The 27,410-nt window shown below is 39.8% G+C and overlaps 1 protein-coding gene across 1 annotated transcript in view; it reads left to right on the top strand.

Moving 5' to 3' along the window:
* Positions 1-27,410, top strand: part of sorcs3a (sortilin related VPS10 domain containing receptor 3a) — a gene marked incomplete at both ends in the record, with an annotated part of 303,702 nt that overhangs the window by 131,086 nt on the left and 145,206 nt on the right. The window contains one exon of the mRNA XM_083980334.1: positions 24,063-24,162. Coding sequence (XP_083836460.1) covers positions 24,063-24,162 — 100 coding nt within the window. The remainder of the gene's footprint in view (positions 1-24,062; positions 24,163-27,410) is intronic.

Here is a 27,410-nt window from a genome sequence, read left to right as displayed (position 1 = left end):
CACTAATAATAACAAAATAACAATAGAGACAAAACGATATATTTATCGAAAATGGGCCCATGTGTCCAAGTGTGGGTAGCGTAGATTCATCCACATTAACCTGTTCACGCAGGCCCCCTAGTGGTTGGGACGCCGGCGTCCCAAATCAATAACACATGAACGGCGTCCTTAATACAACGAAAAGTATACACGCTGTAATGAAAACTCCACCACAGACCTTTTAAGGACACCTTCGGCAACATGTAGGAAAAAAAATGAAGTTTCTAGGTGCTACGGTTTTTTCACAGTCACTGAAAATGTCTCAAACAATATCAGACTACGGCAGCCCACAAGTGACGTCACGTCAACAACGAAGGTGATTTTAACATATATGTACCATCTGTACACCTCTTCTTTCACCACCAAAAAATCATAAACTGTCATATAAACAAAAGCAAAGCACAAAAATGCAGTTTTTACCCCATCAAAGTTTTAAACAAGCCTGCTCATTCAACACACACAAACCCGGAAGTCATTTTCGAGTGCCGAAAAAGACGGACATTTGTCAATGATAGACCCACTAAAACACTGAATAAAATTACAAGCTTACCCTCTTGTTAAAGCTGAAGATGTGCTCGACAAAACAGGCATGGGTGATTTAATCCATCGTGACCAGATAATCCGTTAATGGTTACGTTTACCCGCAGTGCTAATGCTATGAGCTATTATCCGTCAGACTGCGCACCCGCTTTGCGCATCTCTCGTCGCCTGTCAATCAAAGTCACGGGGGTGAAAACTTTTTGGTCCAATAGCAGAGACTCTAAGGTGGGACCTGATGTATAATGATCCCTGATTGGGCAAAGCTTAAGCCTGCACCCAGCTGGTTCCTGTGGTTCCCTCTCCCCCTAGTGTCAAAAAGTAAGCAATACAAGTATCCACAAAAAGTATGTTTTTACTGCCCCAAGTTTAATTAAAATAATAATAAAAGACAAAATGAACTATTTCAAATGTCCTTGTTAATTTAAGCCATCACTGATGGTTGTGGGATGTTTACTTCTGGAGTTTTAAAGGAAAATAACAATATAATACAGGCGAAAATAGGTCAAATTCCTGTTTGGATGGGTTTTGGACACTAAATATTCATCCCCATGAATTAAATTTTCAAATGGCATTTTACTTATGTAACTGGTGTTCCTAAAAGCCATCAAGTATGTGATTGGCCCCAGTAAGTTATCTGTTGGAAAAAAAAAAATCTCACTAAAATCTTGCAGTGTGCATTTTAGCCAAATTGGACAATTTTGGACAGTTTTTGCACGCTGTACATCGCCAAGGGACACTGTTTGGAAAAACTCTATAGTGCCTCAGTAGTTTTACATATCAACCTAAAATTTGGTACATATGTGGACAGGGAGTGTGTGAACCATATATGTAAAATTCAACCTGTTTTATAATTAGGATTTTGATATATCACCTTTTCACCAAAAATTTCAAACTCGTTTTTTTTTTTTTCAAAAAGAAATTGTAATTTCAGAAGCCCATTTTTTTTATGGAATGACTCAATTCAATATTTTATAGATATAGATGTAAAGGGACAAAGGTTTTCTTTCATTTAAGCCATTAACCATAGTTGTGGGATTAGTACTTCTGTAAATAAAAAGCTTTAATTGCAGTGATACAAAAACAGGCGGAAATTGCCAAAAATGGCCTCTGCATGAAGAGGTTAATATGAGACTTTTTCATAACCAAATAGAAACTCCTCGTTGTCCCTTTAAGAATATTTGTCTTATTTCTTGTCAAAATGTCTAATTTCTAGTCAAAACGAATCTCTTTCCACGTAAAATGAGACTCATCGCCTAAAAATCAACTTAAATAATTTTCACTTGTTTCAAACAAAATTTCACTTGAAATAAGTAGAAAAATCTGTCAGTGAAAGGAAGTTTTTTGAGCTTGTAAGAAAGAAAAACTTACTCCACTATCACATCTTTCTTCTTATTTCAAGTGAGAATATGCTTGAAAGAAGTAAAAAGTGTCTAAAACAAGCTGCTTTTTATGTGATGAGTCTCATTTATTTATAAGTATAATGAGATTTGTTTTGACTAGAAATTATATTTTGACTGGAAATAAGACAAATATTCTTGGTAAGATTTTTAGTTTTTGCAGTGTAGTAGGACAGTGGACACACTGAATACTGCCACAGTATTCCTCCTTCTTTTCAAAAATCTGTGTCACTTCTGCGTTGTGACAGTGTAACAGTCTCATCAAACTCCAGCCAGGGAGGAGGAGCGGTGTCAGCTCATGCAGTCTACCTGTATCAGTATCGGTCCACTAGAAGTCATCAAACACTGTGTTTGTCAGACAGAGCTATTAGAACTGTTCTTTTCAGACACAGCAATCAACCCAGATCAAAACCAACCCAGTTGAAAGCATGACTGTGCATATTTTACAGCAATATGGGAAATAAAAAAAGGAAACACTGAATTATGAGCAGTCTGAAGAAGAAAATATATAGCCTGCTCTAAAGCAAATTTTTCATGAATTACTGTGACCTTTTTGTCTTCCCCTTTGTGCTTTCGTCCAATTAACCCATAAATCACCCTCACTGTTATTAAAGAGGTCGTTTTACTCTGATCCTTTCAACAATATTTAAATTCTTACCTTTTTAATTACACATTCTTGGACTTTTTCCCCTTATATCCTGCAGCCCGTACTAATTTTCTCCCTGTCATAACAGTAAATGGTGGATTTCATCATGAGGCTTTTACTCCCTCGGCGATGTGTAATTTCATAGTGCTGTGATTCAAGGGCATCTCTCTGCCATGTTTCCGGCTTTGCTGTTTAAAGTCTCATCAGCCATCCAGCTGCCGCACTGATGAATGTTAACTCCTCTCCCTCTTTAAGAATGTTAAATATGTTTTAGTGGTGAAATGTCAGTAGATGTGTGAACCGCCCATATTACCTCTGCTTGTTTATCACCAGTAAATCATGATTCAGGAGCACAGAGTAGTGGATACCGCTCCATTCTCTGTCAGACAGTCCTGTGTTTGTGCCTCAGAGCTCTGACTCCACAAACTTATCTGAAATGACACAAACATTTCCGTGGAGGACAACATTCTGACATCAGTCCCCCACAGCGTCCTGCTGGACTGCGTAGGCTGGTGATGTTTTGTTTTTTGCCCAGTATCAACTGCCCGCTGCTTGCACCAGTCAGCGCTGGAGCCACGGGCTCAGATCTGTTGAGATTATGGACAGGTTGCTGCCGACGCTGAGAGACGCTGCCAAAATGGCTGTACGCGTGAACCGCGAGAGTGTGTGTGCAGCAGAGGTGGGTAGTAACCAGTAGCGGCGCCAGGATTTTGATTGTGGATGGGCCTTCAGAAAAATGGATGGGCCAGTTAAAATAAGATGATGATGATGAAGCTGATTTTTTTTTTTTTTTTTTTAACGAGAACGACGAACTTAGAGAAGTGATGCTGCACACTCGTAGCCTTGATGTTAAAGCAGAAGTAAGCGGAATGTTTGTGTTAATATAAGTCTTAAATAGTTGTATCTTCCGACAGCAATCACTTCTATAGAGTGTTTGGTCTGAAACACGGGTCTGTCAGTCACTCTGCTCTGCTGTAAGCCGAGGAGAAAACTTTCCATGTATCCTACAACCTTTATCCAATGAGGACCATGAACCATGAACAGAAAAGGGGCATGATAAGAAAGTTTTTCTAATTTATTGAGAAACAATGCCCTGGTCAGCAATGCATGACAAAAAACATGTGGTTCATTCGTCCCCTCCAGTCACATAAACCATCACAGCTGTGGACACACACAACTCCAGTGACGCCAAATGAGAAATAGGATTGTTTCCATTACACTTTTGTGATAAATGTTAAATATCGATACATCTGAAAAACCAACTCATGAGAGCGTAAAAATGTTTTAGCGATATTTGAGAGGTTTTTCGGAATTAAGTTGTTTCCATTACCTGTTTTCTTATTGCGATATTTAGGTTTTGCACATTTGTAGGGGTAATTGAAATGCACCTTTAGTTACCGTTGCTAACGAGTGGGAGTGGGACTGCACACCAACATCATTCAGCCTGTTGGCAGTTGCCACATGTGGGGTAGAAGTTGCTGATTGGCTGAGAAGCTTTCACTCAAAGTTTCCCTCAGGATGCTTATTGGATGAAGCTAGAATGTCCGGGCCCAGGCCCAACCGGGCCCAATAGCAGCGCCGCGGCTGTTAGTAACGCAGTACATTTACTCTGTTACATTTACTTGAGTAACTTTTTGGATAAATTGTACTTCAAAGAGTAGTTTCAATTCAGCATACTTTTACTTGAGTATATTTGTGAAGAAAAAGCTGTACTTTTACTCCGTTACATTGAGCTACATTCCTACTTCTTATCGATCCAATGCACGATCTGTTTGTTTATGTTTTGATGGAGATATTTCCAACAGAGGCTCTGTCACATGACTGCGTTTCACCAATCAAATGTAACCTCTAGCGACGTTTGCCTCCGTTTAACCAATCAGTGAGAGCCAGGCAGTCACATGACCGCACACAAAATCTCTGCGGTAAACAGGGCGGCCACTCCGCCTCAAATTTGAGAAACTGCGGCTCGTAAATGTGTTCTGGCTGTGAATCATAGACGTTACAAAAAACTGTGATTACAGTAGGATGACGTCAGCCCTGGTATGTCGCGGATAATGCCCGACGAGGTGAACACTGATCAGGGATTAAAGCAGAAGTAAGCGATCCGGTGGTTTTGGCTAACTTCCTGTCAGCCGATGGAGTTAGCAGTCCCCGCCCTCGTCTCTACGTCACCACATTCCCGCGCATCCCTTGGCTGCACACACAGAGAGGACCGCCCCTTTATGCCGTTCTCTCTCCTCATTGGATAAAGGTTGTAGGATACAAGGAAAGTTTTCTCCTCAGCTTACAGCAGAGCAGAGTGACTGACAGACCCGTGTTTCAGACCAAACACTCTATAGAAGTGATTGCTATTAGAACTATTAAAGACTTATATTAACACAAACATTCCGCTTACTTCTGCTTTAACTTTGTAAAAAAAAAAAAGACATATTGTCTTGTTAAATGTTGTTCTTTGGAAATATCTGTAATTTTTCATTGCTATTTTATATTTTTGTGTATTTGATTAGGCCTACATTCATGCGCTGATCATTAAACGAACAAATCAGAGGTTACTCTACTCAGTCCTTGAGTAGCTTTTTCACCAAGTACTTTCTTACATATACCCAAGTAAATATTTGAATGGCTACTTTTTACTTTTACTTGATTAACATTATTCTAAAGTAATTATACTCTTACTTGAGTAATTTTTTTTGGCTTTACTCTACCCACCTCTGGTGTGCAGAGCTGGAAGAAAGTTCAGTGAAGGTTGCACTGAAAGTTTATTATTCATTTCCCCATCCTTCAACTTACTTACCTCAGTAAAACTTCACTTTCACATGTCTGAGTTATAAGTTCCACATGATTGGCTGTGGAGCTGCTTATCAGAAAGAAGAAAGTTACCCGATAAAGGCGCAAAGGCAGAATCATGAAGGATAGCTCTGCTCCTATACTCACCTTCCAGGAAAGCACTCTTCCCCTTCTCTTTGGAAACGGCAGCAGAAAGCTATTTACCCCTGTGCTGCAGCAACAGGATGCACACCGGCGCCGGCAAAATGAGCAGGCGATCAAACAAAAGACTTTTAGACTTTTAGAGTGTGCTGAGACTTCTGACACTCCTGGCTGGCTTTTATCACTCCTACTTCACCGAGTCTCCACCAGGGAAACAGCTGGTGTTCCACTAAACACTCGCATTTGTGAATCATTCAGGGAGGGAATAATTTAAAATTGGATTGTGCATACACAGTGCATGATGAGCATAAATCCAAAGGCGTTATGGCAGATATAAATCAGTTTGAGTTTGTTTTCAGGCCTCATCCACTGTGACACAGAGAGGTTACAGTCTGTAAGGACCACATTAAAAAAAGGGAAGGATTACTTCTCCGCTGCTTGCTTCAGTACTTTTAGAGAGTAAGCCTTTTATTTTTAGAGTCGCTGGGTTTTTAGACAGATCATTAGGCTATCTCCAAATGCAATGGGATTATTATGTTGGAGGAAATGATATGTGAAGGTACACCTGACCCCCGTGAGTGTGCTCTACACCTCTAACAACCTCCCTGTAGGTCTGCACTGGAAGAAAGTGGGACAGTGGCTGAGCTACAGCGCAGAGAAAATAGAAACGACCCAGGTGGTGTTGGTTTGAATTGTTCCTCTTCTAGGAATATGGAGAATAGGGAAGAGGAAGTGTGTTAACAGAGGATGATGAGGGATAAATAGATAAATAGAATAGTGTTGATCGTTATATTGTAACTAATTCAGTATAGGGTTAGGGTATATATTTAATTATATAGGTATTATGTATTATGTAGTAGTTACAAACTGAAGAATAGTTAAAAAGGGGTGGGAAATTAAAAAGTTTTTTACTTCTTCCTACTCCTTTTTCTAACAATATGCTATGTTTTGTTATGTCTTGGCTCTATCTTTTTTTTTTTTAATGTTTTCTTTCTTTTGTATGTACAAATAGTTACATATATTTTTTTATACATGTTCGAAAATAAAAATACATTCATTCATTCATTCATTCAATCATAACTGGCCAAATGTAATGAAGGGTTATCATCTAATTAAATCAATTATATATCATCCCATACTATTTTATTTGAGTCATTAAAATATATAGGCTATTATCAATACACATGCTCTGCCTTCATCTAACATCTAGCCTTTGACTTGGTTAAAAGAAAATGTATTTATTTATTTTAATGTTTATTTAACAGGGACAATACATACAACATTGCCACAGAAAATGGGAAAATGTGATGCATGCTGTATAAGACGTCCAGCTTCAGCTAATTTGCAGTCTTTGTGCCCGGGCAGGCTTTGGAATAGAATAACATATTGAATACAATAAATGCAATGATACAAATACTGTGGATAATACGGTGAATAGGTACCATTAATACATAAACACAGTTGCAGTTGTAAATTTCAGATTAAAACACAAGTTAACTTTTAGTAAAGTGCTGTATTGACAATGACTTGTGAGAAATTAATGTTCACATTTCCAATGTTTAACACTAAACCTCTTTAGTTCTGTTTGGGATTTAATTTCTGATGGTAAATAATTCCATAGGTGTGTACTCAGCACTGAGAAGGATGATTGGCTAAATGTTGTCCTGCATCTTCGAATTTTACAGTTTTGCTTGGTTATGCTCCTTGTCATTGTCCTACAGTTGTCTGTCTTTTTAAAGATCTGAGACATCGCTTGTGGGGCCAGTCCATTTACACACTTGAAAACAACTTTCAGAAAAGAGAATTTTATAAAATTGGAAAAGTGTTTGGTAAATCACCTGAATTATACTGAAACGTATTTTCCTCTTATTATTTCCAGTGTTTCCTCTAACTTTTTTGTCATGGGGGATGGGGAAGTCCGTGTTGGGCAAGTGTAATTTCGATTTATGCTCCAAACTGACTTATATAGCCGTATAAGGGGGTAAAAATGACTCAGCTTCAATTTTATTCTAAAAAACACGGGCATCCACGATTCTGCGCCCCAGAAGCCTGCACCGCATGCATCTGATCGTTTTTTGATGAGGGCTGGTATGGAGGGAGGGAGGATAGCACCGTTTGGTCGACCCGTCTGCAGCTTCTTACTGGCTGCTTCAGGTGGAGGGCTCCAACTGTTTTTGACTCGTCGGACAAACAGGTCCGCTCAGATTGGCTCCTAGATTTCCCCATTTTTCAAGGGGAGGGCTGGCCGCCCCGCCAACAGAACAGTAGGTGAAACACTGATTTCATTGTCTTTGATATTTTATCTATGACCTATTATCCTCCACAGATGTTTTTTGTTCTGTTATAGAATTGTTAAAGGGACGTTACACCCCGCTGCACAGAATTCTCCAACACTCTGACATTGAAAATGGTTGTAGGTAATGACTTCACACACCGCTTTTATAAGCATCGGCTTGTTTTCACCAAGAACCACGCTGAACAAAGTGTTGGTCTTTATTGTGTCATTCATGTTGTAGAGGTGTGTGTCCTCATGTCTCTACTGAAGTGTCCTTGTGTATTGTAAAAAAAATAAAATGAAATAAACTAAGCTTAAACAACAAAGAAAAAAACACTTTACAACTGGTGTAAAGTGGATTCACCAGCTAAATTATAGCACTGTTCTGTTTGAATAATTGTTTCCCATTGTTTTTTTCAAGGCCTGATGGAAAATGAGGCTCAATTGTTGTTCTTTTCTTTCACCAGCTTAGACAGGTTGAAATCTACACTGGGAGCTTTTCCCTCTAAAGCCAGAACACTGACTTTAATCGGCTTAATAGTGTTTAGTTGCGTCTGTGATGGATCAAAGGGCACGGCCAGGTTTACCTACGAGTGGAGCTGGAGAGAAGAGAAAAAGCGGGTTAGATGAGGCGATTACGTCACGAGACAATGCAGGTCGGTTCAGTGACCTGCGTTCACCGTGGAAACGGGCCGGATGTCAGGGGCTGACTCATCTTTTGCGGCTGTAAAAAGTCTTTCTATCTAGACCTCATGAAAAAGTCATGGTGTCTGGGAGGGATTCTTGAATGTTTTATATTTTATTTAAAGATTCATTCTGGAAAAAGAAGCATTCAAGAGCGTGGCGAGCAGGGAAAGTGGATGAAGCAGAGATATTTGCCTACCCGCTGTCAAGGTTGAACGGAGAACACGGGGCTGCGAGTGGGATACACAACAAAATGTTGTCACTGAGAGCGATCTTTGAATGTCAGCACTTCTGTCCCACTCCGGCTCTTCCTTTAAGGTATTTTTCCCTCAACGCTTGCATTTGTCAGGAGCGGTGCAGTGATGCAGCGAGGGCTGTATTTTGGTATAAGGCCTGGTGACAACATGGGATACATGAGGATTTTTTTTTTTTAGACATACCTTTGCTTGTTGTTTCCATGTATCACCCTCGGAGGTTGTGAGATCTTGTGTTTGGTTGTCGCTGCTTTGTGTTAGCAGCAGCAGGAATGGCAGACACATCTCCTGTTTTCTGCTCCTTTCACACTCGGGTTGGTTTTATATTCTCTTGTCACATGTCTCCCTCTAACACAGAAGCAAACATTAAGACGCGCACACACATGAATACGTACATCAACACATTTTTTTTAATCTGCCGAAAGAAAGACAGCCTTTTTCGGTGCTCAGTCTTTTGAGGTTCCATTATTTTCTTCATGCTTCATTGTCCTCTATTCTCACGTGTGTTTCACCGACAACTCGGAGCCCTCCCGCAGAAACACCTGCAAATACAGCATCTTCCAGTCTCAATGTGGCAATTCTCCAAAGTCATTTTCAATTATGCTTGGATGGGTTCTGCATTAGAGGAGAGATTGTGCAGCAGTTTCCTTCGGAGGAAACATGGAAAGGTGCGAGGAAAGTGTGTGCGTGCATGCCACCTTTCGAGTATGCCTGTGTGTGTGTGTGCACCGGTTGGCGTGCAAGTTTTCACTAGAGTGCAGCTCAGAGTGAGTGTATACTCCACAGATAAACTCCATGACAGCCTGTGTATTATGACTCTTCTTGCTGAGATACAGTCTGCTGATGGGAGCGCTGATTATTAAATGCTGCTTGATGTTCGCTTCCTCTGCTACATTTAGATCTCATCATCGCCATTTTCAAGGTTTTCATTTCTTGTCTTGGTCCAAAACAAAACATTTACTGGTGAGAACCGGAGAAATCTGATCTGCAGTGCAGCATCACATCTGCTGGTCAGACATTAGTACCATGTATGGAGGTAAATCTGATAGCTGTTTTACTAAATAAGATGTTGCCTTCATTTGGATGGGACAGTGGAGAGCAGTGTTGGGCACGTAACTACATTATAAAAGTAACTAATTACCAGGAAAAGTAACTATTGCGTTACTTTTTTTTATAAAATGTTCAAATACTGTATGTCCAATTACTTGGACTCGCCCCCCTAACCATAACTATAACCATAACTAGGGCCCGACCGATATGGATTTTTTGGGGCCGATGCCGATTGCAATTATTAGGGGGAAAAAATCCGATAACCGATTAATCGGCCGATTATTATTATTTTTTTAATAAAGTTTTAAAATTGTATTAATTCAAGTAATATATCTACATATAATATATAAATTAGGGCTGCCCCCAAATAGTCGACCAAGCACTGGTCGACCAAAATGTCATTGGTCAATTGGTCGCAGGAAAAAAAAGAAACATTTGGAGCCCTGTCTTGTCAAAATTAAGTCAAAATCAATATGACTGAACTGTATATGAAAGGCTATGGGGCTTTTAATTTGAAGGGCCAGATACAGGAAGTCATGACACGTGGCACTTTGTTGTTTTTTACTCTCTCGCTCGCTCTCTCTCTCTCTCTTTTCTTTTTTTTAAATCAAAAGTAGCTTTTTCCAATGTAGTTCCAGACATTTCTGTTGACTCCGACGTAGAAGCACGTATCACTGCTGTTTTCAACGTTTAGCGGGTGCCGCGTATGGAAAGCCGTTTTAGTCATAATGAAATAAATTAATAAATGCATAAATAAATAATTATAGCCATGAAATGAGTCCCGATTTAAATAAATAGGATGATAAATAGATATAAATGAAATATAAATACATATATTTTTATTTTAAAAACAACATTTTAATTTTTCCAGGAGACTTTTATTTTCTAACGCCTCATTTATTTATTTCCAGATACTTTTATTTCCTAATGTCACATTTATTTATTTCCGGTTACTTTTATTTCATAACGTCACATTTTTTTTATTTCTGGGGACTTTTATTTCATAGCATCACATTTATGTATTTCCGGCGACTTTTATTTCATAACGTCACATTTATTTCACTCTCTTTTATTTCATGCTGCAATATTCAAATGAGGGGGCGGGGTTATCTGGACCCTTTCAGAGTAGGCCTAAAACATCACAGGACGGCCTGAATATTCACCTTATTTTGCGCTGGATCTAGTGTGCGGAAGTGCTGTTGTTGTGAATTGTTGACGGCTACTCAGCAACTTGATCAATAACTTGGGGAGGAGAATAGTGTTTTAAACACGTTTTTCTAGTTACTGTTGTTGTTACACATCTCTCTGCCTTATGTGTTAATATAATACATCCATGCTTATGTGCTGCGTAGCTAACCAGCTAGCTATGTCTAGCATTATGTCCCTGCCACAGCAACTGGGTAAAGAGCAGACAGTCCAGACCACAGCGACCCCCCCTCCCCCGCGATAGAAAGAGATCATAATCTCCAGTGTAACAGTGTACACGTCGGTTAGAAGCCCAGGTTACACGTGTAGAAAAAATTGTAAACGTTGACACAATAGTTGATATCGATCGTCGATAGCTTACATCCACCAGTGATGACGACGCTATCAATCACCCGAGCTCTCTGGAGCTGCTACGCACCGCTACCGGCGGCAAAGATGACGGCTACTGCGGTCCGACAGCAACGGGACCGGTAATGACAAATTCACGTAAGCTACTGCTTCTCTGGGCAAGAGCACAGCAGACACGTAAACGTAGTACTTGTTCTTCTCAACCAGAGTACCAGTAGGCTACTAACACATAGCGAAGTGTATAGGGAAGTGGATTGTTCAACAATTCACAACAACAGCACTTCCACACACTAGATCCAGCGCAAAATAAGGTGAATAGACCGTCCTGTGATGTTTTACTCTGAAAGGGTCCAGATAACCCCGCCCCCTCATTTGAATATTGCAGCATGAAATAAAAGAGAGTGAAATAAATGTGATGCTATGAAATAAAAGTCGCCGGAAATAAATAAATGTGATGCTATGAAATAAAAGTCCCCAGAAATAAATAAATGTGACGTTATGAAATAAAAGTAACCGGAAATAAATAAATGTGACATTAGGAAATAAAAGTATCTGGAAATAAATAAATGAAGCGTTAGAAAATAAAAGCCTCCTGGAAAAATTAAAATGTTGTTTTTAAAATAAAAATATATGTATTTATATTTCATTTATATCTATTTATCATCCTATTTATTTAAATCGGGACTCATTTCATGGCTATATTTATTTATTTATGCATTTATTAATTTATTTCATTATGACTAAAACGGCTTTCCATAGCCGCGAGCCCCAACACGGCCGAAGTCATGAGCATTAATTAATTAATTCACCCGACCGCGGGCAAAAAAAAAAAAAAAAGCCAGCGGCAACACTGGTTTTGAGACAGTTAACAGTTAATCAAGTTGTTCATAAGCTGTGTGATGTGTGTGTGAGTGACTATGGCGGAGCGTGTCCTGCTGCAGATCAGTCACTCTGCTGTGCTGTGAGGTGGTTAGTGGATAGTGGATGCAGTTGGATGCGCCCTCTACAGGATAAATAGCCTAATGTCGGGGGATCTTTTCAAAGGGGGGAACATTTTCAAAGTAAAGCCAAGTCGTATTCCCTGCATTTTATTTCAGAAAATATCGGCGACAATCGGCGAGTTTTGGCTGATTACCGATTATTCTCAAACGGGCTATAATCGGCCGATTTAATCATCGGTCGGGCCCTAACCATAACCTCCAGTTTATCTGGAACTAACCAACTCACTCAGTACAGTATTCCTCCGCACAGGCAGTGTGTCGCGGAGGAATACGGAGTGAGTTGCTTAGTTCTAGATAAAAGGTTTTTTGTTTTTTTTCCATCTAGTTGATGGACTGAAAAAAAATGTGTAGGCTATAAACATACACTTTAACGGGTTTCTTTTGTGTCGGGACTTCTTGGCACATTTTATTGTCAGTAACGGTAACAGTGTTATAACGTGGGGAATAGTAACTTTTATTTAAAAAAGTATAGCGCCGTTATTTTATAACCCATTCCCATTAGTAGTGGAGAGACAGGGATGTTAGGGCAGAGCAGAGGGCCACAGGTCGGATTCGAACCCATTGCCACTAAGCATGTGCGTGGTTACCCGGGTGCTCGAGTACCAGAGTAGGCAATCTGCTAATCGGTTACGAATTATTACCCGGTTAACCTAAGATTTAAAAACCCGCTGTGTCTGACAGACAGAGCACATTTATGAGTCATTCTATTTTCATTAAAGTAATCGGTTACTCGAGTAAGACCAGGTTAGGTTACTCGGTTAGGAAGTTACTGGAAATGCCCATCCCTAGTTGCCATTGCACCTTCAGAGATAAGTTCTTTGATGAAAAGCTGGACAGGAATGGCTGGTCAAAGAGCTCATTAGCCTGCAGCAATGTCTGCAAGGAGGCCAGACCAGCAGAGCTTCTATAAACACAGCATGTAACAACAGTTAGCACACTAAAAGCACAGCGGCAAAATATCTGAATGGAAAAGTCAATGATGTCTCACTGTGTTCATTACCAAACCTCATTGTTATATTGCTTAATGTTCCTTCATGGGCTTAAAACTATTCTAGACATTTTAATATTCATGTTCAAACCCCTCTAGTGTTGTGTCTAATGTGCACAGGCTACACTGGAGAACAGGCTACACTGGAGAACAGGCTGCTCTGTCCGCAGCCTTTTGTTGGGATAAACAGGGAAGCTGCTTAGAACGGCACCAATATGCCAGAGTGAGCCCAGCCTGCTGTAATAGTGAACTATGACAACAACGACAGTATTTCTGCCTGAATGTTGTCAAGAGTGGCGGCTTAGTGTTTTGGATTAAAGCACTTAATAATCCATTGCTGACTAAAGCAGTACACTGGCTGCAAGTAACAGACTAATTACCCCGGGCAACCCATCCATCCATCCATTTATTATCTGTGCTTACTTACTGCTGCTCAGCCTCACACACAGTCTGGAGCCGCTCTCTTCATGCTTCACACAGAATAGCAGGGGAAACGCCGCGGACAGGTCACCAGTCGCCGCGGGGCCATCGCACAGACCAACACATCCCAGTTCCTCACTGTGGCAGTTCTGACCCACTGAACATTGATCTTCACTTCGTCCACCTGTCTAGACGTCGGCTGTGGGGTGTAAGTGGAGTGAAATATGGTTGGGTTGGGTGAGGGGAGGTTCTATAAGCACTGGCACTAAATGTAACTGTTGTTGGAAGCATTCAGATGGGACGAAGGTCTGTTATATGCACAGCCGAATATCAGTCATCAGCATGTGTTGCAGCACTAAGAGCAGTGACGAGTAAAAGGGCTGGAAATGACGACCTACTCTGCATGCACAATTAATATAACTCTAATATTTAAAGGGGTAGTTCAACATTTTGGCAAATTGGCCCATTGCAATTATCCTTATAGTCATAGCAGTAGGTTCATTACTTATTATTGTCGGTGCAAGCTATTTTTAGAATGGCGGAGCAGTGCCGCGAGCTGCTCAGAGCTACGCTACGGAGGGTAATGGGATTTCTTGGTTGGCAATAAAAATAAATGTTTTATAATCGTGATAAAAATAATCGTGGCCAAAATGAAATCAGCTTCTGACTGCTGATTTCGGCTCGGGTAGGAGGCAGGCTAACACTACCTATGCACTTCCAGCGTTTGAGCTAAGTTAATTAGCGGTGCGCCAGCTCTGCCCGTATCTCCCTTGTTACTGCACGTACAGTCGAAAGGATGGTGTCTATCTGCTGGTCATGGACTCGGGAGTGAGGCAAGACACACAAATTTTTTTTTGGCGTATCCCTTTAAGGCCTTAAAAATAAAAATTGTGCATGATTTAAGTACCAGTCAGTAACCATTGGTGACTTCCAGAGCAGCATCTACATCTGTCCTGTCTCTCAGGCTTTTTCTCTATTCTATCAACTGTGTGTAAAGTCAGTGCAATAGTGACTTAGGTGGTTATGGAAGTGAGATGACTATAAGGCTTTTTGTCTAAATTTAGCTCAGTTGTAATCTAGACATTGTCGTTATTTGACACACACACGACCGGATCAGTCCTTTTACTGAGCAGGTGTAAATTTAGACGACTTATATCAGAGCAGCCGCAGAACACCCACACAAAGAAAAGACTCAGCAAACTCAGCACTTAAAGGGCCGGGATTTAAATCCAGGATCATCTGGTTCTTTCTGATTTGTATGTTCAGCAAATCTGTTGCTGGAAGGTTTTCTGATTTTACTAAAAATCTGGTCCCTCCTACTCTGTCATCAGACTTCTACAGTAGTATACTGTAGGTGTGTTGTTCTGGCTGCAGCTCTCTGTGCTTTCCTTCCAGAATCACCCAAAGTTCCCTGGATTTTATCCAGACAACAAGATTGCGTTGACGACCTGTGGCTAGAGCGGAATTGACTTTGTCATCCCCCTAAAGTGTGACCCTGTAACAAAAGACTGCAAAAGTAGAAAAGTCTGTGATGCGTTCACTGCATAGAACACTCCGGTTCACCACTGCTGTGACTGGTTTTCAAGCACATCAGTCAGCGAGTGTGCACAGGCTTCAGGCTTGATTTTTGCCACAGGGTTCTTCTCTGCTCAGAAACTCCTCTCTTCTCTCCGTCTCTCCGTCTCTCCCCCCCCACTAAGCCTCACGCGTCTCAGTGTGCCACTCTTTCTGAGGACGGAAAATTGAGTTGTTGATTCTTCGGTTCAACTCCGACAACCACCTGATGATGCTTCATCCTCAGACTCCTGATGAATATTGATTTGGAGTTTTCTGTTCCCTATCGTGCCTTTTTGCTGTTTCACATGCATTCACGGGCAAGCCATAGCAGCTTTACACTGAGAAGAGTTCAATTAGTAACCTTTTGTTTTCCTCGGAGTGACAGAGCTCCTCTCTCTTTACTGCCTGTAGAAGCTTCAGGCTGATGAGTTTTGTTTGCTGAGCTTTAGGAACTAAGATGGTTTGGTTGGGTTTTCATCCTTCAGTCTTTGAAGTGCATCTCTCTCTCTCTCTCTCTCTCTCTCTCTCTCTCTCTCTCTCTCTCTCTCTCTCTCTCTCTCTCTCTCTCTCTCTCTCTCTCCCCCCAGAGCATGGTCAACAGCGTTGTACACCAACACTGAATTGTTCTGCTTTACTGGCAGCCATCTGGCAAAACCTCACAAACATCCCGTAATGCAATTTCTGTCTGCCTTTTTTTTTTTTTTTTTCCCAGTCATTTGATGTTCATACACTGCAATGATGCACTGCAGCACTCTCTCTCTCTCTCTCTCTCTCTCTGGCTCTTGACAAAACAAAACAAACAAATTAAAAAAAAAGAATGAAAGAGAAAATAGGGGGACTTCACTTTACAAATGAAATCCTCCACGTTGTGATTATTTAGATACGGCAGATGCTGTTGTGGTGGTTTTGATTTATTTTTGGCTCAAGAGGAAGTCACATTTTTTGAGATGTTACACTTTCTAATTATTGGACATATTTAACAGTACTCTGTTATGATTAAAGGTATAGTAGCATTTTTTTTAAGTGGGGTTGTGTGATCTACAAATAGCCCTTAAGTACTTTAATTGCAGTAGAAGACTCTCTGCACTCCTCCCGTTAGCAACGCCAGCCCATAGCCCTGCCTAGAGATTTACAACATACAGTGTTGTGAATGGACCCAAAGAAACGGACTATTTTCGTGGCCTAAAAGAGGTTTTACCTGGAAAAAAAAAAAACACAGTTCCATTGTTCGCTCTAATATAATTTTTTCCAGCCCTTCAAAGTGCAGGAAAAACACAGTTTTTATTTGGACCAAACCAACTGCTGATCGGCGGGCGCTAACCCTGGGCGGAGGGATACGTGAGTTGGTTAGGTCCAAATAAAAACTGTGTTTTTCCTGCACTTTGAAGGGCTGGAAAAAATGATATTATAGCGAACAATGGAACTGTGTATTTTTTTTCAGGTAAAACCTCTTTTAGGCCGCGAAAATAGGCCGTTTCTTTGGGTCCATTCACAACACTGTATGTTGTAAATCTCTGGGCAGGGCTATGGGCTGGCGTTGCTAACGGGAGGAGTGCAGAGAGTCTTCTACTGCAATTAAAGTACTTAGGGGCTATTTGTAGATCATACAACCCCACTTTAAAAAAAATGCTACTATCCCTTTAATGTTCAGTTTAACATCAGATCCTGAAATAAAACTGGCACATCCTTATTGAGAAATCCAGGATCAGGCCTTATGCTCAGTCTATCACCAGAGATGACCCTAAACCAAGGGTTTTGAGGACACTCTGTTTGTTGACACTGGCTAAGAGTGAGTGTTAGTGTTTGTGCTGACTGTGTATCCAGAGTTAGAGGAGGAAATATTGGGAAGATTTACTTTCACATCTGAGCCCCAGTCATACCCAGAACTGGATTCACTTTTCTATTTTTAGAAATTAAATATTATTGAATAATCTGAATAATGAACCTTCATTTACACAAAATAAACACTGGGTTATTTCATTTGATTGAACTGTTTAGATATGGATTTAATTCATTTCAAACAAGCAAAATAAGACAAAAGTTCATGTAGAATGTTATTAAAAGATGATAATATAAGCAAGTTGTAGTACAAAAAATGAAGTCAAAAACATCAAACAAATCATTTGTCATGCAGACGATGCAATGCTTATTAAATCCCACTGCTTCTCCATTTATCATCATCATTTATCCAATAGACAGAAATATCAAAGTTATACATTCATGTACATTTTCTAGGTGTTGATTCTGTTTATCAACAAAAGTACTGTAGTCATCTGAATTCATTATATAAGGTATACATAAATAATCAAACATATTCTTAAATAATTTATGGAGAAAGATATATTATATGCCAGGAAATGATGAGCAAATGGACAGGTTGCCATGATGAGACATGGGGAAGCAGTTCTGTGTTTTGCTCTTCTTTTGTGGTAAAGGTGAAGTCTGTGGATGCTGCACCTCTAGGTTAATTAAGTGATTGTGCTTGACTAAAATGGATTGGAGTGATTGTTTACAAGAGAGTGAGTCCAGAACACAACTGAACCCGTGAAACAAAGGTCAGCAGCTAGAGAGCTGCCACACCCACACACATGAGGAGTATGGCAACATTCAGACAGTAAAGGAACATGTTAACAGTTGCTCCCCTTATCCCTGTAAATTGATGGGAATGGTTCTTTAAGTATATGAGAAATAAAACCTCGGCTGTATCTGTTTCTTTAAGACTGTCGTTGGTTCACTGCAGGTCCAAGGTGGAAATCTGAGTTCCTTTCCTTTCCTTTCCTTTCATTTCTTTATTGAACATGTCAAGAGTAAAAACAAAACAAACGAAATAAAAAAAAATAAAAACAATTAATAAATGTATATTAATAATCATCATCTCTAAAGAAGGTGCATGTCATGTTCAAAAGGGGTAAGAAGAAGTTAAAAATATATAAATATTCTGGTCCTACCCCCTTCTGTTCTTAGTGTTGACTGCATATTTCTCCTAATATATAAAAACATCACACTGAAATGTTACAAGGTTGACAACATGATTTTTCATTTTGTGTAGATCACAGGTCTTCATCCTTCATTGGGGGGTCTGCAGAGGTACTGTGTATGTAAAATATATATATTTTTTAAATGCATGATTATTATGCAGTTAACAGACAGGTGTTTATAAATGACAGTGGCATGTTCACCCTACTCACTGTACATGTTTGAAATTAACAAGTAATATGAGCCTGTGTATTATTTGAATAGCTTAGTAGTAAATGCACAATAACAAGGTGCATTAATACATGGCACTCGGCCCAGTTTAATATAATAGAACATTTTATTCAATATACACTGCCTATAAAGTTGGAATAAAATATTTTTTTTTACCTCTTCTCAGGAAATGAATGTGACAATGTGATTTATTTTTGACAGATTAAATGTGCATCTTGAAAAACTAAAAAAAAAAAAAAAACTAAACTAATTACCCATTATACTAATACAGTAGTTTGGGGGTCTTTGGCCTGAAAAACATTGAAGACCTCTGCTTGAGATTAGTTTTCTAGTGGCTTCTCCTCTTTAAACACGGTCTGCATCATGAGAATCCTCCATTCACATTGTGATGTAAAACCAAAGTCTGCCTTTATCACAGAAATATTTCCAGCTGCTATCTTTCATCACAGACCGCTAGTCTCAACAGAAATGGAAATAGGCTTCTTTTTTGCAAAAAATGTATCCCAGTGCTGTGTTTCAGATTAAAAACAAGTAGAATAGTCAGGCACTGGCAGTATTTGTCTTTCCTCCCTTCATTCTTACGATGGCAGCGAGGTGTGGAAGTGAGACTCATAAACACTGTAAACATATGTTCATTCTGAGGAGGTCCATTCCTCTACAGGCTTTCATGAAATGTAGATATATTTATTTACAGAAAACCATGGTTATGCATTACAACCTTAGCTCTATGAATAAAGGCAGAGCTCTCAAGCTGGAGTGCAGCTGGAAAATCTGCCGGCTGCTATTCATTCAACCAAACAGGAAATGGCCCTATACAGTGAATGTGCTCTAAGAAGAAGGGATCCTAGCTGTAGCTTTGGGTAAAAGGGTTTCATTCATTCATCAACGTTTACCAACCAACCTGCTTTCAGTCATCTGTTTACCTACACACCTGCTGAGTACTGTATGTGTCCTCTACAAACCCTGTAACACCGTACACAGGGCTGCAGGATAATCATGTTATGTTGTATGGGACTTTGTGCAAGCATCCATGAAGCTGTTTACTGTAGCTTTGTCTGGTGACAGACATGTGATTTGTGCAGACATTGTGATATTACAAACTGTTTACTTGCACCACTCAGTCAGTACGTTTACATGACACTTGAAAAAAAAAAAATGATTGCCTTAATCCGACTATAACTGGACAACTGAAGTGCATGTAAACACCTTAGTCCGACTGAAATCGGAGTTGGAGAACTCTGATTAAGACACCCAGATAATGCGATTGGAATTAGATTTTCTCCATCATGTAAACACCTTAGTCGGACTGAAGCTGGACAATGCATGTGCGCATGCATTGTCTCTACAACAGTAGAGACGGCACCAAGTGGAGCAGAGAAGACGCCTGAACCCGGCAAAGTAAAGAAAAAACCCAACGTCAGCGCCGATTCAATGCATTTCACACAGCGCCACCAGCAAGAGTGTTTTATAAAAAGAAAAGAAAAGAGAGAGAGGGAGAAAAGGAAGCCTGTATCCTATTCTCAGCGTGAATCCGGCCCAGACTGACGCGTCTGGTCGGGAACTGTAGTTGAGAATTTATTATTAATCTTAGCTACTAAGTTGTTTATATTCAGTTTTTTAGGAGGTGACAGAAACGTCAACAGGACAGGTGGCGTATTAACCTGCTGAAACAACGGGTGACGCTGCATGAGGGGGCGGACCCTGTCAGTTATTTGATTTTCTCAGTTGCATGTAAATTGAGACAAGGACAGAAGTCCGATTAGACGCCAAAATCGAATTATGAGCATAGCTGGATTAAGCTCTGCATGTAAACGTACTGAGTGGTAGAGAACAACACATTTAGCATTGTAGGTCGATCCAGTTTTGAGGGAGTTCCTCAGGGTTGGACTTGAGGAATTACTACGGCAACATTTAATGTGTCCACGTCTGGCCTTTTGCATTGTAATGAATATTTTGAAAGAGCTGTATACTTGATAAAAGTATTTCTTAACTTTGGCCTCACTATATTCAAAATATACTATACAATATATCCGAAAATATGCTATATTATGCTAATATACAAAATATTAAAGTCAAGACACCATCAGTGAGAACATTTTTTGCCAATAAACCTTGACAATTATTACACACTGAACCTTTAAGGGAATTCAACCAAATCTTGTCATTGCTTCTCAGATGCTCCTGGCTCATTTCAGTCAGTTATGAACTCTGCTATACTGTGGACACATGGAGAGAGTGAGCTCTCTCTGAGAAAGAGGACAAACAGGAACAGGTTAGAAGGACTTTATTCAAATATTTACAACAAACAGGTTTGATTTACAGAATGTAACTTCACAATAAAGTCAGGATGTTACATCCTCAGGTGCAGTAGGTGGCGGCATCCTCCTGTACCGTTAGTTTGTAGCTGGATGTGTCCTGGTGTCTCTTACTTTGTAATAGACACTAACAAAAATAGCTATTCTCCAAAATTAAAATCACAACATTATAATTACAAACCGAAAAGACAGTTTTTTCATGCACTGATCAATTTTGAGATTTTAGGCTATTTTTCTTCCTTAACATGTATTCTTTCAAAAAGTCAAAAGAAATGGTAGAAAATCCACATTAAGGTGGTTATTTAACTTTATTTAGTTTTCTATCGTCAGTAGATTTCTCCTAAATTCACCAAAGGTTAACAGCTACTGTGTTGTGCTTGTTGTCTGACCCATGTCATGTCAGGTATCATTGTAAAGCTCTTCTCTCTCCTGAACAATGACGTCGGCTCCAAAAATGGTCATTTCCTCCGTGTCCGCAACCAGTCGTAAAAGTACGATTTACATTAACAATCTATGGAATTTTACAGTCCAAGTCTTTAAAGGCAGTTTTATCAAAATGAGTTTTTCCTCAGACTCTGGGCCCGAAATCTCCACTTCAGCAGCACTTACAGACACCAAACCTTCCAGTTTTATTCCTGTCTATATTCTGAAGGTTTGATTTGATTGTTGATATATCATTCAAAGCCTGATTTATACAACATTCTATTCCTAAAAACAGGGCAAATTTTGATTTTTTAGGGCTGGTGGCAGAATTTTCTCATTTACAAAGTGATAAAAAGAGACATCAAAAATCCCCTCTGTAAAAACTTCTGACTCTAATATGTCAACAAAATAAAACAAGAATTTGGAAAGGGGCTTTATCCATTGTTCAGATTTCAGTTCTGGAAATGTATGCAAATTAGCGCATATTTCATTTACATATTTAAACATAACATTTGACAAAACCTGTAATACAAAAATATTTGTCTTAATGTAAGTGATAAACCTGGGAAGTTTCATGGTGATATGTGTTAAAATGTTTACCCTATTGACCTGTAGTGTCTCCCCTTAATGGCTTGATTAGCTATTTATGTTCCTAATAATTTTTTCATTGTGTCTGAGAAAGTCAGTTTTTTAGTGCTGTGAATTGGGGCCGTTCTCCGTGCAGCTCTACACCCCACACCACCACTTCATTACACCATGATATAATGCTGTCTGTCGGACTTTGCCGTTATAACAGCGAATAACAGTGAATCTGAATGTGACAAATCTCAATAATTTCTCTGAAACTCTGCTGCCAAGGAAAGAGTTCAGGCAGCAAGGTCTGATAAAAGGAAAAAAAAATAAGAAAGAATGTGGAAATAGGTATCATCTTCACTTTCCTCGTTGCACCACAATATAGAACTGCAAATCCAAATGGGAGTTCTGCCTCTGTTGTGGATGGGTGCTTCCGTCCCCACAGAGAGAGAGAGAGATTTGGAAAATCCTGGGCACGAGAATGCAGCTTTGATAGAGAAAAAATGGAACAGAAAGGGAAAAACCAGTAGAGCTGTGTAAATGCTGTAATATTCTACTTGAAGGCAGATTTGGTAGTTACTAGTGATGATGGATTTATGTGGAGTTTCCAGGGACCAGGCTGGCTAACAGGCTCATTCCCACTCTTAAATTATTAAACCCCAAGGGCTCCAGAACATCCACATGTTTTTGCACTCGTCATATTTTATTTCATAGTAGTCATCGGGAGAGAATTAATTATTTACAGTACCAGGTCCCCAGACATTTTCCAATGGTTCGTTTTTGCTGGCAGCGATAGATGATTGGTTAATATTCTCTTGTTCTATTGCTAAAGGTTTCACTCCCACACACAGTAAATGCACACACTGCATGTAGGACATGTCACTTTTTCACAGTTTGTTTGGTTGCTGCCTTTTGCTAAAACACTTCCTTTTCCCTCAACAGTGTTTTTGCAATACTGTTTGATTTTTGAAATGTATTCAAATGGAGAAGAAAAAAAAATCACTAGTTGAAGCTTAGTGTTTACTTGGAGCACCTTTGGCAGTGATTACAGCCTCCAGTCTTCTTGGGGAGGACGTGACAAGCTTTGCACAGCTAGATTTGGGGATTTTCTGCCGTTCTCCTCGGCAGATCCTCTCAGGTCTGGTCTCTCTGGACTCCAGATCAGGGCTCCAGCTGGGCCACTGAAGGACTTTCAGAGGTGTCACTAAGCCACTCTCATGTTTTCTTGGCTGTGTTTAGTCATTGATCCGTTGAAAGTTAAACCTTCAGCCCAGTTTGAGGTGTTGAGCTCTGTGGACCAGGTTTTCATTCTTCAGCTGTGATTCCTCCCTGACTAATTTCCCTATCCATGCCACTGAAAACCACTGGGACAGATCCTGATGCTGCCTCCATCATGCTTCTCTGCTGGGATGGCATATGGCAGTGTCTGGTTTTCCTCCAGAAATGATGCTTCAAATTGAGGCAAAAATGATTCAATATTGGTTTCATCAGACAAGTCCTCAAGGTGCTTTTTTGTTTTGTTTTGTTTTGTTTTGCATGAAAGCCCTCGACTGGGCTTTCATGCATCCTTCACTGTAGAAAGGCTTCTGTGTGGCCACTCTGGATCAGGTCCAGAGATCAAAGGTTTTTCCCAAGACCCCCCCAGGAGAGCACTCCCAGTCTCCCAAAGTCTTCCATTTAGGACATATTGAAACACTGTTTCTGAGAGCCTTCCATACATTTATATTTAATGAATTCAGGTGGACTCCTATCATGCAGACACATCTCAGGAGAAAAGAGAGGAACACAGGCTCAGTATCAGTGTCTGAATATACTTTTATCAGTATAATATTAATTTTTCACTTCTGTCATCTTGGGGTATTGATTTAAGTTAGATGAGGGAACATGACTTTCAATCTATGAAGTAACAAATAAAAACATAAAACAACAAAAAGTGAAAGGGTCTGATTATTTCCTGATTGTACTATACAGCACCAAACCAAACTCGCTCTGTGTGTTGCGTATGATATTAATTTGATATTGCCCTGTTTTTCATCACTGCAAAATAAATATCATTTTGACACGTATGGCTCGGTGTCCCAGTAATCCTCAGCCTGTTTGTTTACCCATTAGATTTTCAGCAGACTTGCAGTGTGCTTTGCTTTCCACGGGTTTATTTACAATATCATTTGCTTGCTTTTCACTTCAATTTCCCTTCATTTCCCCATTCAGATCCACTGACTACGGCTCCACTTATGAGAGAATGAATGACAAAATTGGATCCAAGACTGTCCTCAGTTACCTCTATGTCTGTCCAACTAACAAGAGAAAGGTGAGAGGTTTTTGTTTTCTAACATTTCTGCAACCATTTATCAGCTTTTTAATGGAAATGTTTAAAGTGTTTATTGTTTATGGTAAATTCAATTCAATATTAAATTTAAAAATGTAATGCTGCTATAAAAGTGTCTCCTATAATGGAGTCAGGACATTATTTACAGGAGCAGCTACTGATGCTGCTTGCAAAAAGGATAACAGCACACTGAACACTTACTCCAAAATAAGACAAAGCTCACTTATTTTATGTTATCTGATCTTACCATAACCTTTATCTGGCAACTCACATTTGGTAATTTATTTTTGACAAATAAAATAAGTTATTTGAGTATATATTTTACACATTTTTATGGATATAAATATTCCTTAAACTTTATCTGCGTGCTTTTAAATATGTTTTATACATACATGTTTTAGGGAAATGATTGGCGAGGAAACTTATATGGAAAAAACTGTGGGAAAAAATACTAATATTTGCTGATGACAGCATTATATTCAGCTGATCTTTCTTTCTGGGAGTTGTGTTGCATCCCAGTGTGTGAGTCACAGCTTAGTGGACCCAGGTGAAATCTGAATATGACTTGTGATGAATATCATCTGGTAAAAACAAAAAATGAAAACAGTGCAAATGCACTTGATACATGATCATATTTGGAGGACTCTATTCTGCATGCAGACAACCCCTCATCTGAGACTTTTGATTTGAAACATCTGCAGGAGGTCCTGGGCTTTACTGACAGTAATTCAACATCAACGAGAAAGAATGTCAAAGAAGTAGAAGTGATTGGAATTTAGTTAAACAAGATCGCTGTTCAACCCTCACTACTATGCAGAGGGGGAGTTTGGTTCTCCAGATGAAAGTAGTGCTGTGGAAATGTACAGTAGGCTAGGTTATTCTGAATTCACCCTCTGAACTGTAACATAGAATATACAGATAATTCCACAGATAATACAACTGCCCTTCACTTATCCATCTATTTTTTTTTTATGTATAACTCAGTCACTCATTATTAGAATTGTGACTTTTATTTAAGAATATGCGGTTTAATCTGTGGACATATGCCATTAGACTTATTTATGGTATTGCCAAGGTAACAGGGAAATATCCAGAAGTGTGTTCTTTCTCAACTTTTTGGTGAAAATTTCATGTCATTGTCATGCTACAAAAATTACAGAAATAAGAATGATCACAGCTGCCAGAACCTTAAATCTTCCTAAGAGTTCTGTGGATTACGTTTTTTTTTTTTTTTTTTTTCCCCCAATATCTCAAGAATTAATTTTCAGTAATCTATAGATGCCATATTAAAGCAGAAGTAAGTGATCCGGTGGTTTTGGCTAACTTCTTGTCAGCAGATGGAGTTAGCAGTCCCCGCCCTCGTCCCTACGTCACCACATTCACACGCATCCCTTGGCTGCACACACAGAGAGGACCGCCCCTTTATGCCGTTCTCTCTCCTCATTGGATAAAGGTTGTAGGATACAAGGAAAGTTTTCTCCTTGGCTTACAGCAGAGCAGAGTGACTGACAGACCCGTGTTTCAGACCAAACACTCTATAGAAGTGATTGCTGTCTGAAGATAGAACTATTTAAGACTTATATTAACACAAATATTCCACTTAGTTCTGCTTTAACTATTATGCCTCAGTCATGCTTTTAATTTGGTGAAAAAAATACCTAAAATCTTGGACGAAGTATTCTATATCCCTTACACTGTGTACTATGAGTGCACCTGTACTACTGGGCAGGATATGATTTGTACATGGTGCACTCCACCTGTTTGGTACACACATTGATAGGTCAGTGATATTGCAGTTAAGAGTCTAGAGTCTAGTCTCAGTCTGTAGACCAAGCCGGCCCAAAGCCTTTTCTTCATCATCATGTTCCCCCCACAGCACTATATTAGAAAAAATGACTATGACATACTCTCCAGTGAATACAAATTACTTATCGTTAGCATTCCATTGCTTTATGCATCTGTTTGCATATGGAGGACATTACAGGACATTAATGAAACTGATCTTTTCCTCTGATCACACAGAGGAGACATTAACATTGTGAAGAGGCCTTACGACAATGAAGCAATTAATTGCAACACATCATTCTGTGAATATTCATGCTAGTGACAGAGCTAGGGGCATATTGTTTACAAGTTGTCCATCTGTCCATACATAGTATGTCTGTCCCACTCTTGTGGACATGTCTTGACTTAATCAAATGTGGCCCAGTACAGTCACTTGTGCTTCCGTCTGAACAGGAATGTGTTGTGAATGTGAGCTCAGGAACTGTGGCTGTGGTATGATTGGTGCTTCTCACACTGCTGATCTGCTCCATTCTATTTCTGTATTTGCTAAACTCTTGGGGCCGTCATTACCGGCTTGATTCCTTGCACATGTACAAAAGAGCGTGACTCCTCTCAGGCCCTGTGCTGAGCACTGGGACCCAATCAGGTCCTTATCCACAATATAAAACACCTGGGTTACCTACTGGTGTCCAAGAATGGGCTTTATGCACAGCTCCACTACTTCCTGAAATAAGCCAGCTCCTTTATGACCTCACAACAATGGTCAGGCACACCTGGATTAATCAGTTGGTCCAATAATGTAAGACAGGAAATAAAGGAGCTGGCTTATTTCAGGAAATAGTGGAGCTGTGCATAAAGCCCATTATGCCAGTGGTTTCCATCTCTGGCCCTTCTTCCATGCTGGTTACATAAAAGCAAAGTCCACACGAACACCGGTATTTTTGAAACCAAACTTTTATGGCCCCGGTTAAAAAAAAATCCCGTCCACACCACCGGTGTGATAAAATATCTTTGTCCACATGAAATCCGCCTCAAACAATGTCATGCACATGCCAAAGCAGTAGGTGGCGATAGCACTCCTAACGCCATTTTAGCCAATCACAAGGCTGGAAAAATTCATACCGGAAAAACAACAATGGCTATGCTAAATGCTAAATAGCACCAGTAACAGCAACTCCGTCAGCTGGTCACGTCTAGAGTGCTCTAGTCTCCATGGATACAACTTACTGTTTACCATTGCACAGTGTGACGTCAAACAATGTTGACAAGAAATTGCGGTTTTCCTCGGTTTTCCTGTCCACACATGAAGCTGAAACCGGACTTTTCGAAAAAGTTCACCCTGGACTCCGGTTACAAAAAACTCCGGTTTCAAGAGCCCACAACTGTGGATACATGTGGATGAAAGGCCAAACCGTGCAGAGAAACACACGGTTTCAAAAATACCC

Source organism: Trachurus trachurus (assembly GCF_905171665.1).
Source record: "Trachurus trachurus genome assembly, chromosome: 1".
Classification (NCBI taxonomy): Eukaryota; Metazoa; Chordata; class Actinopteri; order Carangiformes; family Carangidae; genus Trachurus; species Trachurus trachurus.
Note: the sequence above shows the minus strand (reverse complement) of the source record. Positions and strands in the feature narration are given on the sequence as shown.